Source organism: Quercus robur, chromosome 4, assembly GCF_932294415.1.
Source record: "Quercus robur chromosome 4, dhQueRobu3.1, whole genome shotgun sequence".
Classification (NCBI taxonomy): domain Eukaryota; kingdom Viridiplantae; phylum Streptophyta; class Magnoliopsida; order Fagales; family Fagaceae; genus Quercus; species Quercus robur.
In genome coordinates, this window is record NC_065537.1 from 81,939,482 (window position 1) to 81,953,056 (window position 13,575).

General features: G+C 39.0%; 3 protein-coding genes across 3 annotated transcripts; all 3 read left to right on the forward strand.

Moving 5' to 3' along the window:
* The first annotated feature begins 540 nt into the window (after positions 1-540).
* On the forward strand, positions 541-1,005 carry LOC126722754 (serine/threonine-protein phosphatase 7 long form homolog). The gene has a single exon (XM_050425905.1). It carries the CDS (start codon positions 541-543, stop codon positions 1,003-1,005), a length of 465 nt encoding a protein of 154 aa, XP_050281862.1.
* An 8,660-nt stretch (positions 1,006-9,665) lies between these two features.
* Positions 9,666-11,461, forward strand: LOC126724572 (uncharacterized). The gene is made up of 3 exons (XM_050429054.1): positions 9,666-9,754; positions 11,082-11,135; positions 11,246-11,461. The coding sequence occupies exons 1-3, from the start codon at positions 9,743-9,745 to the stop codon at positions 11,426-11,428; spliced, it is 249 nt and encodes an 82-aa protein (XP_050285011.1). The 5' UTR covers positions 9,666-9,742; the 3' UTR covers positions 11,429-11,461.
* Positions 11,446-12,418, forward strand: LOC126722755 (pre-mRNA-splicing factor CLF1-like). The gene is made up of 3 exons (XM_050425906.1): positions 11,446-11,456; positions 11,812-11,956; positions 12,045-12,418. Exons 1-3 carry the CDS (start codon positions 11,446-11,448, stop codon positions 12,285-12,287), a joined length of 399 nt encoding a protein of 132 aa, XP_050281863.1. The 3' UTR covers positions 12,288-12,418.
* The last annotated feature ends 1,157 nt before the right edge of the window (positions 12,419-13,575 follow it).

Below are 13,575 nucleotides of genomic sequence, written 5' to 3' on the forward strand. Positions count from 1 at the left end.
GCCAATAAGCTGTTCTTTAGTATAGATTTTCCTTGCATGTAGAATAGCATTCATTTGCCCCCACACTATTAATGATCTCACAGTAGCACTCTTTGCAGTATAAAGCCTCGGATCGATGAGGAGCTAGAGATCTTGCACCCTGGTCCGCTTCAGACGTCATTGTTGACGCGACAACCATATCATCAATCAGAGGCCATTTGGAATGGCGAGGTGAAATTTCTAGTTCTAACAACCGCTTTAATTTTTACGTTATCTTTGACTTTTAGTTAGCAAGTTCTTTCAAAATTGTATTTCTAATTCTAACAACCGCTATAATTTTTATCGATTTTGTAGGACCCAGGCCCACTTACGTGCCGTGGTCGCACTAAGGAGATGGCAAACGTTCAAATGCAAGATAATCGGGTGATTGACATTATCAAATTGCTAAGGCTGGAAGGATTGTTTGGAACCCCTTCTAGAGAGATAGATCATTGCCTAATATCGGCCCTAGTTGAGCAATGGCGGCCAGAGACTCATACATTCTATCTTCCACATAGTGAGATGTCAACCACCCTAAAAGATGTGGAGGTCATTTTCAGACTTCCTATAGACAGTGAGGTCTTGGTTGGGCCAAATGCTGTGGTGGATGGGGATTGGAGTCAACTGTGTAGGGAGTTGCTTGGTTTTACTCCAACGAATGACAATAAAACTTTGGTGGGGCAAAGAATTCTCATCAGCCGCCTTGTTGAGGCCATTGCAGCGCCATTGCCTCATGACGCAACAGAGATTCAGATACACCAGTATGCCTGGTGCTATATTTTAGCGCTACTAGGGGATAAACTTTTTATGGACAAGTTAGGAGATAGGGTGCATCTGATGTTCTTAGAGTTCATGCGGAACCTTTGTGATCCGCCACAGTATAGTTGGGGTAGTGGTTGCCTGGCCTGGTTGTACAGGGAGTTGTGTCGGGCAAGCGAGAAAGGGGCATCGCAGATTGGTGGGGCATGCACCTTGGTCCAGTATTAGGCATGGGCAAGGTTGCCATTTTATCCCCGAGGATAGAGCCCCCACCTGGATGTGATTATGGCCTATGGCCATATGCTCCACTTGCATTTAGTAAGTATTTTCCTGATATTTAGTGTGTTATGCAATGTACTCTTCTTAATAACTAAATGGTATTATCGTTCTTATGTTATTGGCTCGTAACTGTAGGTGGGTGCGGGTGCCAAGCCTGAAGAGTAGGCCATCCAGCACGGCCTTGATCCACTATCGCAAGCAATTAGTTACAATGCAGCTAGACCAGGTAATAATATTCAAAAATTCTGTTTGGTTATGTTAATTTTCCTTAAGAATATGATTGCTTCATCCTTTAACTTATCTTTTGTTTTAATTTTTGTTTTTCCCTTTATCTATGCATTCTCCCTTGTTTCACATTTCAAGATGCTATGATAATTGTTTTTTGTTTCTATTGTAGATTGTGTGGTAGCCATATGAGGCAGACTTCGACCACCTTCCTGAGTTCTGCGTTGCAGGGAGGGATACGTGGATAGCAAGGGTGCTGCTTATTTGTTTTTGCATAGTAGAGAGACACTACCCTGACCGTGTCCTTTGATAGTTTGGGTTGGTGCAGGAGCCGCTTGACGATGTTGTCTACGATGATAGATTGTATAGAATCGACTTACGTGGGAAGGTGGAAAAGAATTGGAGGGAGGAGCATGGACCGTATATCATTTCATGGGATATGAGATGACAACAAGTTTGTCATGCACCTCCTCAGATTGGTGAGATGCCCTGCGATCATGCCTATTACCTCTGTTATCGTCCAGTCACTCGAAAGTATGTCGACCACAACAACGCTAAATTAGATATAATGGTAATGTGTTCTAATTAGATTTTATTGCCTACTTCATTTTACTTGAGTACATGTATGAACGTAAAATCAATTTCTATGAATTTTTCAGCAAATTTGGTTTGATTTGACTGACATCCAATTAAAGAGTTTCTGTTACATATAGTATTCTAATAAAACTGTTAGTTCTTAGTTGAGTATTTGAGTAGATTAATAAGTACGATATTATCCATTCATTAATTGATACATAAATGTCTCAAATCTGATTGTATTGGTTCTTTCTCCATTTCAGATTCAAAGCCATTTAGCACTGTTGGAGATGCTTCCTGAAGGCAGCCAAGCTCACAACCATGTCCGGCGTGTCCTAAATAATGTGGCTGGCCTTGGTGGTGGTCCTGTAGCAAATGGGCAAGTAAACAATGGGCATGAGACTGAACTAGCAACTACTGCAACCCCAAGCACAAGTGCAGCACCTATAAGTACACCGACCCATGGTCAGCGTGCTACTGCAAGCCCAAGCACAAGCGTAGTTAGGGGCCGTGGTCGGCCTGCTACAGCAAGCCCAAGCACAAATGCAGCTAGGGGCCGTGGTCGACTTGCTATAACAAGCACAAGTGTAGCTAGGGGCTATGGTCGGCCTACTACAGTAAGCCTAAGCACAAGTGAAGCCAGGGGCCGTGGTCGGCATGCAACAACCCCTTGGGTTGTAACTAGTCCTGAGATGCTTGCACTCATCTCGCGCGCATCTCCTTAGCCCGAGGTCCCTCCACCCATCCTAGATGCATCTCCTCAGCCCGAGGTCCCTTCACCCACCCCACCTTCGTAGCCCAGTTTCGATCTCGGTATTCATTCTCAATTGACCCCTCCTACGCACCCTGAGACACCCTCATACCCACCCACCAGCTCCAGTGCACCCACTTTGCCCATAGACCCACCCTGTACTGAACCCATGACAATGATCCCCACTCCTGGCCTCTACACCGAGCATCATTACCCACCTACCTCATCCTCATCTGACCCTCTAAGACCTCTGGTTGGGATTGACACTCTACTGCCAGATACTGACGTACCAGACGAGCATCCCCCTCATCAGCCTTCACTCCTACGAGGTAGATTGCAACGTGCTAGAAGAGCACCCACTTATGGGACAGGTAGACACAAAGGCAGCTCTATGGTATGATAACATTAATTACGATGTATAGGCCTATTTTGCAGTTCACTTTATTCTTATCAGTACACCAAATATTTATTGTATGCATCTAATGTCTTTGCAGCACGATGATCAGCCTAAGGATGATGCCCCGCAGCCTCCTCCCCCGCCCAAACATTACATGAGGGTTAAAAAACGCAAAATTGGTGAACCTTGAAAAATAGGTAAATTTCTGATGAATCACTGGACTTGATATTCTCCAACTAGCTACTTATGAAAAAGAGGTTTGTTAAAGAGGTAGTACTAGATTCTGAGTTTCACAAATTTGTGGCGTTTTAATGCCTTAAAGATGTGGCTTGTAATATAGCAAAAAATAAATGATGTGGCTTGTAGTTTTAGGAATTGGTTCTGATAACATGAAAATCTATGTGTCAAATTGTAAGGTTGAATTTATTCAACCATTTAATTGGCTTTATTCCGTGCCAAATTTGCTTGTAATTCAGCATTAGTAACCCTGTATTTAGGTGGGTTTGTTGTAAGGGTAGTGAGTGAGATAGAGTGAAGATTGCTCAAGAGTGTGCAAGAAAACAGAGACTCGCGGCTGGGACTCGCGGGTGACTCGCGGCTGCAAGCCGCCAGAAGCAGCACACGTGCCAAGCATGCTGGAAGATGAACAATCATGCTAGCTAGAGCACTACAGGACAAAACAGGACAACTGGCCATACGGTTAACTCGCGACTGGATCTCGCGACTTAGTCAAGCCGCGAGGTCAAGCCGTGAGCCACCCCTGTTTTGTAAAACCTGACGTTTCACATTCCTCTCCCACTCCAGTATAAATACCCCTTTTACCCACGATTGAAAGTGAGCTTCCAGAGAGAATTTTGAGAGAGAAACCCTAAAGAAAAACAAGATTGTTTCACCCACAATCTATACCTTAGAGTCTCTTCAAATTCCTCTACTCTCTTCCTCTCCATTGTCAAATCCTTGAGAGGCATTATACCAAACCTGGTTCTCACCATCATCATCACTGTGAGACAGTTGTTTGGATTTCTGGGAAGCAGTTAGGAAGGAACCAATCTTCATTGGTTGATGCTACGGTCTAGTAGCGGAATCCGGGAAGCTAGAAAAGAAAAAGGTTCGGCGCAACCTCGTTGGAGCAAGAAGCTTGGAGGGCTTAGGTGCACTGGGTAGATTAGGCTTGGAGGGTCTATTGCTGTCCTTGTATCCCAACTGTATTTTCTAGTGGATTGTTTACTGCTTGGAGGGCGGCGGAGAGGTTTTATGCCGAGGGCTTCGGTTTCCTCTTCGATAACACATCGCGTGTTGTCTTTGTGTTTGCATCTTCCTTCCTCTCTATCTTTGCCATTTTATTATCTGCTGTGGTTTTATTTTGTTATGGCTTAGATAGTCTTTAACCAATTTCGTATTATAGCATGTGTTAAGTTTCCGCACACTAGTTGTTTGACATATTGCTTGTATTGGTTAAGTTGTAATTTGGGGGTCTAAACGTTCAAAGGTGTTTTGTACACGTTTTTGAACTTTCAATTGGTATCAGTGCAGGTACACTTGTTGTGGTTTAAATACCTAAGTGTGATCCTTGACCCCTTGTGTTTATTTGCCATGGATTGTGCTTTGTATGCCTCTTTGCATGATTTGGTTGGTGATGAATGTAACATGTCACGTGTTTGTGAAAATGCCTTTGTGAGTGTTAATCCTCATAAGTGTGATGACATGTTATTTGAATCTATGGGTGTTGTTGACAAACTCTTGAAGAAAAATGCTAAGAAGTTTCAAAAGAATTTAAGCAAGTTATTTTGTGAAAAGGATGATTTGATTGCTAAGCTCAATGAATCCAACAAATTGGTTGTGAAATATAAAAAACTTGCTGAAGATTCTCTTGAAAAGCTAAAAGAGTTTGAATGTTTGAATATGGACTTGGATGCTAAACTTGTTTTGTCTAATAAACTTGTTGATGAGTTAAAATGTGAAAATGAATCTCTTAAGATGCATGCCAAGTGTTTGATTGCTGAACCCATTGATAAAATAGATGATAATATGTGTTGCAATCATGTTGTGGTACCCGATCTTGTGCCTAATGTGTATTCTACCTCTAAGGACAAATCGGTGTACGTTCCTCCACACAAAAGAAATCAAAATGTGGAGAGAAAGGCTGTTAAGTCAAAGCCTTCGTTTAGGTCTCAACCTAAGGTTTTGAATGGATCTAAGTTTGTTCCAACTTGCCACCATTGTGGTGTGATTGGTCATATAAGACCTCAATGTCATAAGTTGAAAATGGAACAAAATCATATTGCTAGATCCCTTCCCAAAAGGCCTAGTGGACCTAAACACATTGTGTGTCACCATTGTGGTGCCTTTGGTCATCTAAGACCTCAATGCTCTAAGTTTCATGCTTTTAAAAGAATCAAAAGAAAAGAAAAACTTGAGCTTCTTGGAAGTTGTGCTAAAAAGGATAAACCGGATTTTAGTGATAATAGCATGTTGTTAAAGAAAGTGTTTAATGCTCTTAACTCCTTGTCTATGTGCATCTCCGGTTCTCATTCTTTCAACCCTCGTCTCACTTCTCATGAGACACTCATTCCAAACAATTGTTCTGTTTGGATGAGGAAGGGTTCCTATGGTTGAGCTTTTGTTCCTTTGGTCCTTGATCTAATTCTTTCGATCTTTGTAGGACCCTTCATGCATTAGATGCTTCATTGTCATGCATTTGTGCATCATGCATATCTTTATATGCATTGTTTTGTTTTTGTTTTGATCTTACTTTTATGTCTTTGGTTTGTGTGTGTAAAAATCCAAAACCACATAAAAAGTAGAAAATCAAAAAGTTTGATCGACGTTGTTGAGTTTTGTCTCAAAACTTGTTTTGCCTTGTACCTTTGTGCTAATGGCTTTGTGCATTTTCGAGCATTGCTTGTTTCTTTGCACTCATATCACTGTGGGAGAAATCTTGAAATCTATGTGATTGTTGTAAATAGATCTTCAAACTTGTCATGAATGATTAGTAAATGGTTATGTTGATCTTGAAACTTGCATAGATTTGTGTCTATATATCTTCCCACTCTTTATTTTTGTTTTTGCTAAGAAGAGCTCACCAAATGTAAATCTCCAAATGAAAAGAGATATTGAGCTGCAAAAGCCTATCGCACATTCTAGTATTCGACTAGGAAAAAGGGTAAGCGACCTTATATTAAAGAGAATGTTTATTCAAAAAGCCAAAGGCTTGTTCATTAAAGTGAAATATCAAATATCACTCTCACAATGAGAGGTGATTGTCTCAAGAGATCAAAATGATCAAATGTTATGGAGTCAAATTTAAAGCTCCAAGATATGTTATCAAGTTTTGTGGGAGGTCATATATACATATTTCTATAATTGAGATGGATCACTTGATCTAGTGCTAATTGTGTATGCCTTGGTTGAATTGATCATTGAAGCTTCACATTAGACTAAGGACTATCTCATTGTTGATATCCACACATAACACACAAGTTTATGTTCAATAAATGCCATATTCATTTGTGTGATTGTACTTGATGAAATGTGTTTTCACATGCTCAATCTTTGTTAATTCAAGCGCAAAAACATTTTTGAGTGTTTTAGGTGTTTTTGGAAAGTATTTTGTTAAAAAATCTGAATTTTTTCAAGAAACCCAGTTTTGCCCTGTTTTGGCGACTCAGTCGCAGGTAAGTCAAGTCGCGAGACTCAGTCGCGTCTTCGCGGGTCATTTTTGGCAACTTGTTCGCAAGTGGAAGGTCCAGTCGCGAGGGTTACTCAGAGATTTTGGCGGCTCAGCTCGCGACTCTCTTGCGGGTAGACCTTCCAGTCGCGAAAAACACTTAGAAAAATTTTCAATCTTTTGTCTTTGAGTGTTTTGGCGGCTTGAACTGGCGACTTTGTGGCGACTCACTCAGTCGCGAAAATCGCGTGTTTTGCATATTGAGGGTTATTTTCAAAGTTGTTTTCAAAAAATTTTCATTTTTCCCTCCTGCATCATTCTCTTTGTTCTTACCTTCATCTCTTACCCTCGTTTCTCCTTGACCCTTTGTCTATTCCTGACAAAAAGGGAGAGAGTATACTCTAAAGAGTATGTCGGAGTGTTTTGTCATTTCTATATGACTCTTGTGCACATCCTTAGGGGGATAAATTCTATTTCTCATGCACATTTGTAGGGGGAGAGATATTCCATAGGGGAGATGCATATACCAAGGGGGAGAAGACATTCTCTTTATGTTTGTTTTCTTATATTGCATCGTGTTTGTGTTTTGGACATGCATATATCCCTATGCTATTGTGCTTCATTAAATGCTTGTTCGGATGATCTTTTGCTTTGCTATGTGATCATTGTAGTCATTTTTATGATTGTTTTGGTGTATGATCAAGTTGCTCACATGTTTCACATCATGTTTACTTGATCGCAATTTACTTGTTACATTATACTTGTCCTTCTATTACTTGCTTTACCTTGAGGGTCTAATGTGTTTTGTGCAAGTGTTTCAGGTTACAAGTATATATGTTCCAAGTGCATCACAGCTTATCATCACTTTGAACGGGAGAAACTTTATACACTTTTAGTTTATATTGTTTAAGTTTATTTTCAGTTATATTGTGGTTTGTACCCATGTGCTTTTGTAAGCTTTTAGGGTTAATGTTTTATGCATAGTTTGTAGGCTTTATGGTATGTACCTTGCTTAATGCAGCCTTTATGCTATGTTGAAATCAGTACTTTAATCTAAATGTTCTGTATTTTGGTTTATGTACTGTCACTCTTGTGCCCTTGTAGGATTGTTCCTAGATGCATATGCCTTGTGTGTTATGCATTGGTTGAGTGTTGAGCATACAAGTGTCTTGCCTTGTGCTTGTTAACTTGTATGTCCTTGTGTTCATTCCAAGTGTGAATGAGCACTGTGATCACTACCTTGTGGTGTTCACTTGGTTGATCAAGCCATGGTTTGTTTCTTAACTCCATCTTTGCTTGATCACATATTGCCTGTTTCATATGCATTTATAATTTTCTGCTTACAATGATCATGGTGTATTGTTGTGTTTCAGGAGTATTATGTTCATATGATTCAAGTGCTTCACAGCTTCTAGAGTTAGGTGTGAGTGAGTTTTGTTCAACTGTTCCCAACTCACATGTTAAGTCTAGAGTCTGTTTTAGGGTTTTGTCACGGAATAGCCAAAGGGGGAGATTGTAAGGTTGAATTTATTCAACCATCTAATTGGCTTTATTCCGTGCCAAATTTGCTTGTAATTCAGCATTTAGTAACCCTGTATTTAGGTGGGTTTGTTGTAAGGGTAGTGAGTGAGATAGAGTGAAGATTGCTCAAGAGTGTGCAAGAAAACAGAGACTCGCGGGTGACTCGCGGCTGCAAGCCGCCAGAAGCAGCACACGTGCCAAGCATGCTAGAAGATGAACAGTCATGCTAGCTGGAGCACTACAGGACAAAACAGGACAACTGGCCATTCGGTTAACTCGCGACTGGATCTCGTGACTTAGTCAAGCCGCGAGGTCAAGCCGCGAGCCACCCCTGTTTTGTAAAACCTGACGTTTCACATTCCTCTCCCACTCCAGTATAAATACCCCTTTTACCCACGATTGAAAGTGAGCTTCCAGAGAGAATTTTGAGAGAGAAACCCTAAAGAAAAACAAGATTGTTTCATCCACAATCTATACCTTAGAGTCTCTTCAAATTCCTCTACTCTCTTCCTCTCCATTGTCAAATCCTTGAGAGGCATTATACCAAACCTGGTTCTCACCATCATCATCACTGTGAGACAGTTGTTTGGATTTCTGGGAAGCAGTTAGGAAGGAACCAATCTTCATTGGTTGATGCTACGGTCTAGTAGCGGAATCCGGGAAGCTAGAAAAGAAAAAGGTTCGGCGCAACCTCGTTGGAGCAAGAAGCTTGGAGGGCTTAGGTGCACTGGGTAGATTAGGCTTGGAGGGTCTATTGCTGTCCTTGTATCCCAACTGTATTTTCTTGTGGATTGTTTACCGCTTGGAGGGCGGCGGAGAGGTTTTACGCCGAGGGCTTCGGTTTCCTCTTCGATAACACATCGCGTGTTGTCTTTGTGTTTGCATCTTCCTTCCTCTCTATCTTTACCTTCTTATTATCTGCTGTGGTTTTATTTTGTTATGGCTTAGATAGTCTTTAACCAATTTCGTATTATAGCATGTGTTAAGTTTCCGCATACTAGTTGTTTGACATATTGCTTGTATTGGTTAAGTTGTAATTTGGGGGTCTAAACGTTCAAAGGTGTTTTGTACACGTTTTTGAACTTTCACAAATAAAGACTATAAAGACTATATAACCTGAGTAAACTAAGTGTAAAAAGAAAAAACTCCATAATTTACCCCCCCATTAAGAACTTTAATTTCAAAAACCATCCCGGTGGGAAATGTAAATTACTCTTTTAATGAAGCTAATTCCAAGTCTAGGTCATGTTGTATAAAGACAGCTTATGGGAAGATAGAGAAGAGTAGCTCAGAAGATCTAGGATTCATCTAATTATATATATCTCCTTACTGTCACTTGCACTGGACATGAAACTAGATCAGTCTTTTGGTGAATGTTCTTTCAGTGAATGCTATAAAGTTCATGTCTTGGGTGACTAAACCTTCTGTTCTGTGTTGTAACTTTTATCATCACAGGCATAAAGAGAGCTTCAACAAATGGTGAAACACTCCTAAGGATGGCACAACGCTAGAAGAAAATAAAGTTGCGGAGAACAGGTTTGTTGTCATCATGTTAACCAAGGTTAATTTGATTATGTTCTATGGGTTTGTCCTTCTCATTGTAGAAATGGAAGGAAAGAAAGTTGTGGAGAATTATAGTTTTAACTTATTCAAAGAAATCTTCAGACCATTCAAGTTGGCAAATGAATAAATTCTTCTGGTCTTGACTATGATTAAAAAATATATAAACTAAAACTTCTATTTTCTTCATTTCTCTTTTCTCTCTGTGTGGGGGAGGTGGGTATATAGAATTCCTTTTTTTTTTTATAGGGGGGTTATAGAATTCACGTTATATTGACAAAAGAAGGGAAATTCTGGATTTATGTTTAGATGTGAAAGATGTAGGTAAAAAGAACAAATGGATACAAGAAAACTGTTGTTTCCATTTAGGATTCAGTTATAGTAATTAAAATAATGGCTGCAAGAGTGTTTTCTTTAATCTTCTATCTTATTTGCATGTCAATTTGCCTATCAGTAGGCTCACTATTGGCCTATCAATCAGTAGGCCTCATGTCGATTTGTTATTTTAATTTTTCAGAGAACCATCTAAAACATTCTCATATGATTCTTTTATCCATTTTATAACTTTGTTAACTCAACAGAACCTTTTGTTAGATTCAAACGTTGGTGTGCAGTCAAAGTCGTTCTTAGGCTTCAATTTTCTCTAGAAAAGGAAAAGAAAAGGACTACTCCGGTTGGAACTAGTTTTTGCTAGATGCATGTGTTTTCCTAAGTTCTTAGCCATAATGTTTTTACTGTATTCATAGAGTGTCCGAGTCTGATTTTAGGGGCCTATTTAATTACAACATTATCTGGTTGGGGTTGGCTGTGTAAAAGATAAGACATTTTATACACTCTAGGCAGTGTTATTAGTATACAAATTTCAAATTCTAGTTTATTGGCTGCGTGCCTTATTAGTTATTACAGGCTTTATTCTCTATTTGTGCTGGAATTGTTCCTGCAAAAGATTATATGCAACCTAGGCATAGTTTGTCTCTAGAATAAATGGTCATTTTGTTGGTCCCACTTCAATGGGGTCCTTGGAGGAGGGGTGACTTGGATGTGGTCTTACCCTTTGACAGCCATTTATGTCTCTGGTGTACAAATTTGTAGTTATCAAGTTCACTTAAAAAGAACTGGAAACCATACTTTCATGGTGTCATTTACAAGTGTATTTATATCTACTCTTCATATATGGTGGTTTTCTGTATCACAAGATGTACTTAGAAAAGAGTTATGGGGATGTCTTAAGGCTTTTGATGTTCTTGAAGTTGCTTCTTCTTAGAGACATTTGGTTTGCTGGTTGCTTTAATGTTTGTGCTAATGAATACTTGTTGAAACAATTTTAGAGTAAGGTCTCATCAAGTGGAACCTCAACTACAGCAGCTGCACCCACAAGCCAGGTAATTATGGATGATGTTGTTGATGTCTATTCTGCCTATATGGTTAGCGTCAGCATCATAGTCAATGTTGCCATTTTAAGTTGATCTAATTGAGCCACTTAAATGTGTAGGCTCAACTTGCAAGTAATTCCCCTCCTACTGTGACAAATACTTCCCCTCCTACCGTGACACAACCACCACTTGCTTCTCAACCTCCTGCCCCAACTGCAGCACCGGGAGAGATTTGTTTGAAGTGTTTTCTTTTTTGGGGTGTAAACATGCAGTTTATTGAATATACTTATCAAAGAAAATAAAGGTCTTGAGTGAGGGAATGGCTTTTTGGTTCCTATGACCAATTAATAAGGAATTGTAAGTGTTTACAACTTGGAAATCTCTCTGATGTACATTCATTATAAAAATTACTATATGAAATCTGTTAATGCTCTCTTCTTCTTTGTTCTTAGCGTTCTTCTTCTCTTATGTTTGTACTTCTCTTTCTTTTCTTGTATGTTTGATATGCTAGTGCTTCTTTGCATTTAGCAGTTTATTGAATATACATGTTTTTGACCTATAAAAAAAAAAAAAAAACAGTCATTCACAACAGCACTTCTAACTGGTTTTCTTATGTATGATTCACACGAGTGGACAAACCCAAGTGACTTTGAAGAGATTGCTCACTTACTGTTAATTTTTCCAGGGAGTGTCTGAAGCAAATTCCTCATGAGAGATTCTCTTTTACAAAATTATGGCTTCTAGTTGCTCAATTTGAGATCTGGCAGCTACATCTCAAGGCTGCACGACAAATCCTGGGAAATGCAATTGGCAAAGTTCCTAAAGATAAGGTCATTTACTGATTGAATTTAAATATGTACTATATTTGGCATATTCCACATATTCTTACACTTTTGATTTTGCTTTTTAACCCAATAGATATTCAACAAGTATATTGAGATAGAGCTTCAGGTTGGAAATATAGACTGTGGCCGAAAGCTTTGTGAGAAGTATTTGGAGTGGGCGCCTGAAAACTGTTATGCATGGAGCAAGTATGCGGAGTTAGAGAGATCTTTGTGTGCGACTGAGCGAGCTAGGGCAATCTTTGAGCTTGCAATTGCCCAACCAGCACTGGATATGCCAGTGTTATTGTGGAAGGTACATGCAATAGTTTTTCAGTAAATTTTCTGTTACTCATAAAAATGAAAGAAGTTATTGTTTCTTGATTCTTAATCCTGCTATTCCAGAAATAATGAAAAAGGGGCCCTATCTGATAAATAAATGGAGTTCATTCATTTCTTTTTGTTTTCAAAATTGGGTCAATTTTGTCGTATAGTCTGATTTATTTTGCCACTTCATATCCCATAATTCTGCGGATGTGATGTTCACTTTTTTGGTTACTAGTGTAGCAATTTGACTTGATTGTAAATGCACCTGGCATACCTTTTTAAAGCTTGTTGACTAACTTGATTTTTAGATAATTGGTAATAATACATTTATTTTTTTTGGCAAAATGTTATTGTTTTTTACTTCTTTTAATTTATAATTTGATTGTGTTTAAATTCCATCACAAATAAAACAAGCTCTATCCCTTTTCTTTTGTTTTCTATGAATCAAGGGTTTTTGAGAAAGCCATTAACTACTACAGAACATCTGCACCTGGGTAAAAAGAGGAAAGAGCAATGCTACTAGAATGGTGGCTGAACATGGAGAGCAGTTTTGGGGAGCTTGGTGATATTAGTTTAGTCCAGGATAAGCTGCCAAAGAAGCTGAAAAAGAGGAGGCAGATGGTGTATGAGGATGATCTGGCTGGGTATGTTAATTAACTTATAAAAGTCTTATTAAGGTTTGCATTTATTGTGTTCCTTACATTCTTTAGGCTTTTCCTTATTTGGCAGTACTAACAAGTTTAAATTGGTAGGCATGAGGAATACATCGATTATATGTTCCCTGAGGAAACTCAGACGACTAATCTTAAAATCTTGGAAGCTACCTATAAGTGGAAAAAGCAAAAGCTTTCTGATGAAGACTAGCATGGTTACCTGTTTTTGTAGAATTTTAGCTTTTGGTGGAATACACAATTGCTTTTTTTTTTTTTTTTTTTTTGTATGTTAATTGGGTGAAAATGAAGTAGTTTAGCTGCTAATCATATTTTTCTGGAATGAACGATTGCACCCCCAAAATCAGTCGAGGGAACTTAAGAGTTGTACAGAGTGTCTAGATTAGATTCTGAGAATTTATTATCATAGTGATGAATCAAGCATATCCTTCTAGGCTGAAATTTATTTTATCAATTCCTGAAATGCACTTTGAACTGATTGTTGATTATAGATAGTGTCATGTGATATCCACTATGGAGAAATTTTTCATAGACATTTTAATAACTTCTGGTGCATTTAATGTGTTGTTAGTAATGCCATAGAGATGGTAAGCTCTAGATGAATTTGCCACTGTACATGGCATTGGATGA

Coding starts and splice junctions, on each gene's coding strand:
- LOC126722754 (XM_050425905.1), top strand. CDS start 541: ATGTCAACCACCCTAAAAGATGTGGAGGTCATTTTCAGACTTCCTATA.
- LOC126724572 (XM_050429054.1), top strand. Junction 11,136..11,245: donor CAGCTGCACCCACAAGCCAG/GTAATTATGGAT, acceptor TTAAATGTGTAG/GCTCAACTTGCAAGTAATTC.
- LOC126722755 (XM_050425906.1), top strand. Junction 11,957..12,044: donor GCAAAGTTCCTAAAGATAAG/GTCATTTACTGA, acceptor TTAACCCAATAG/ATATTCAACAAGTATATTGA.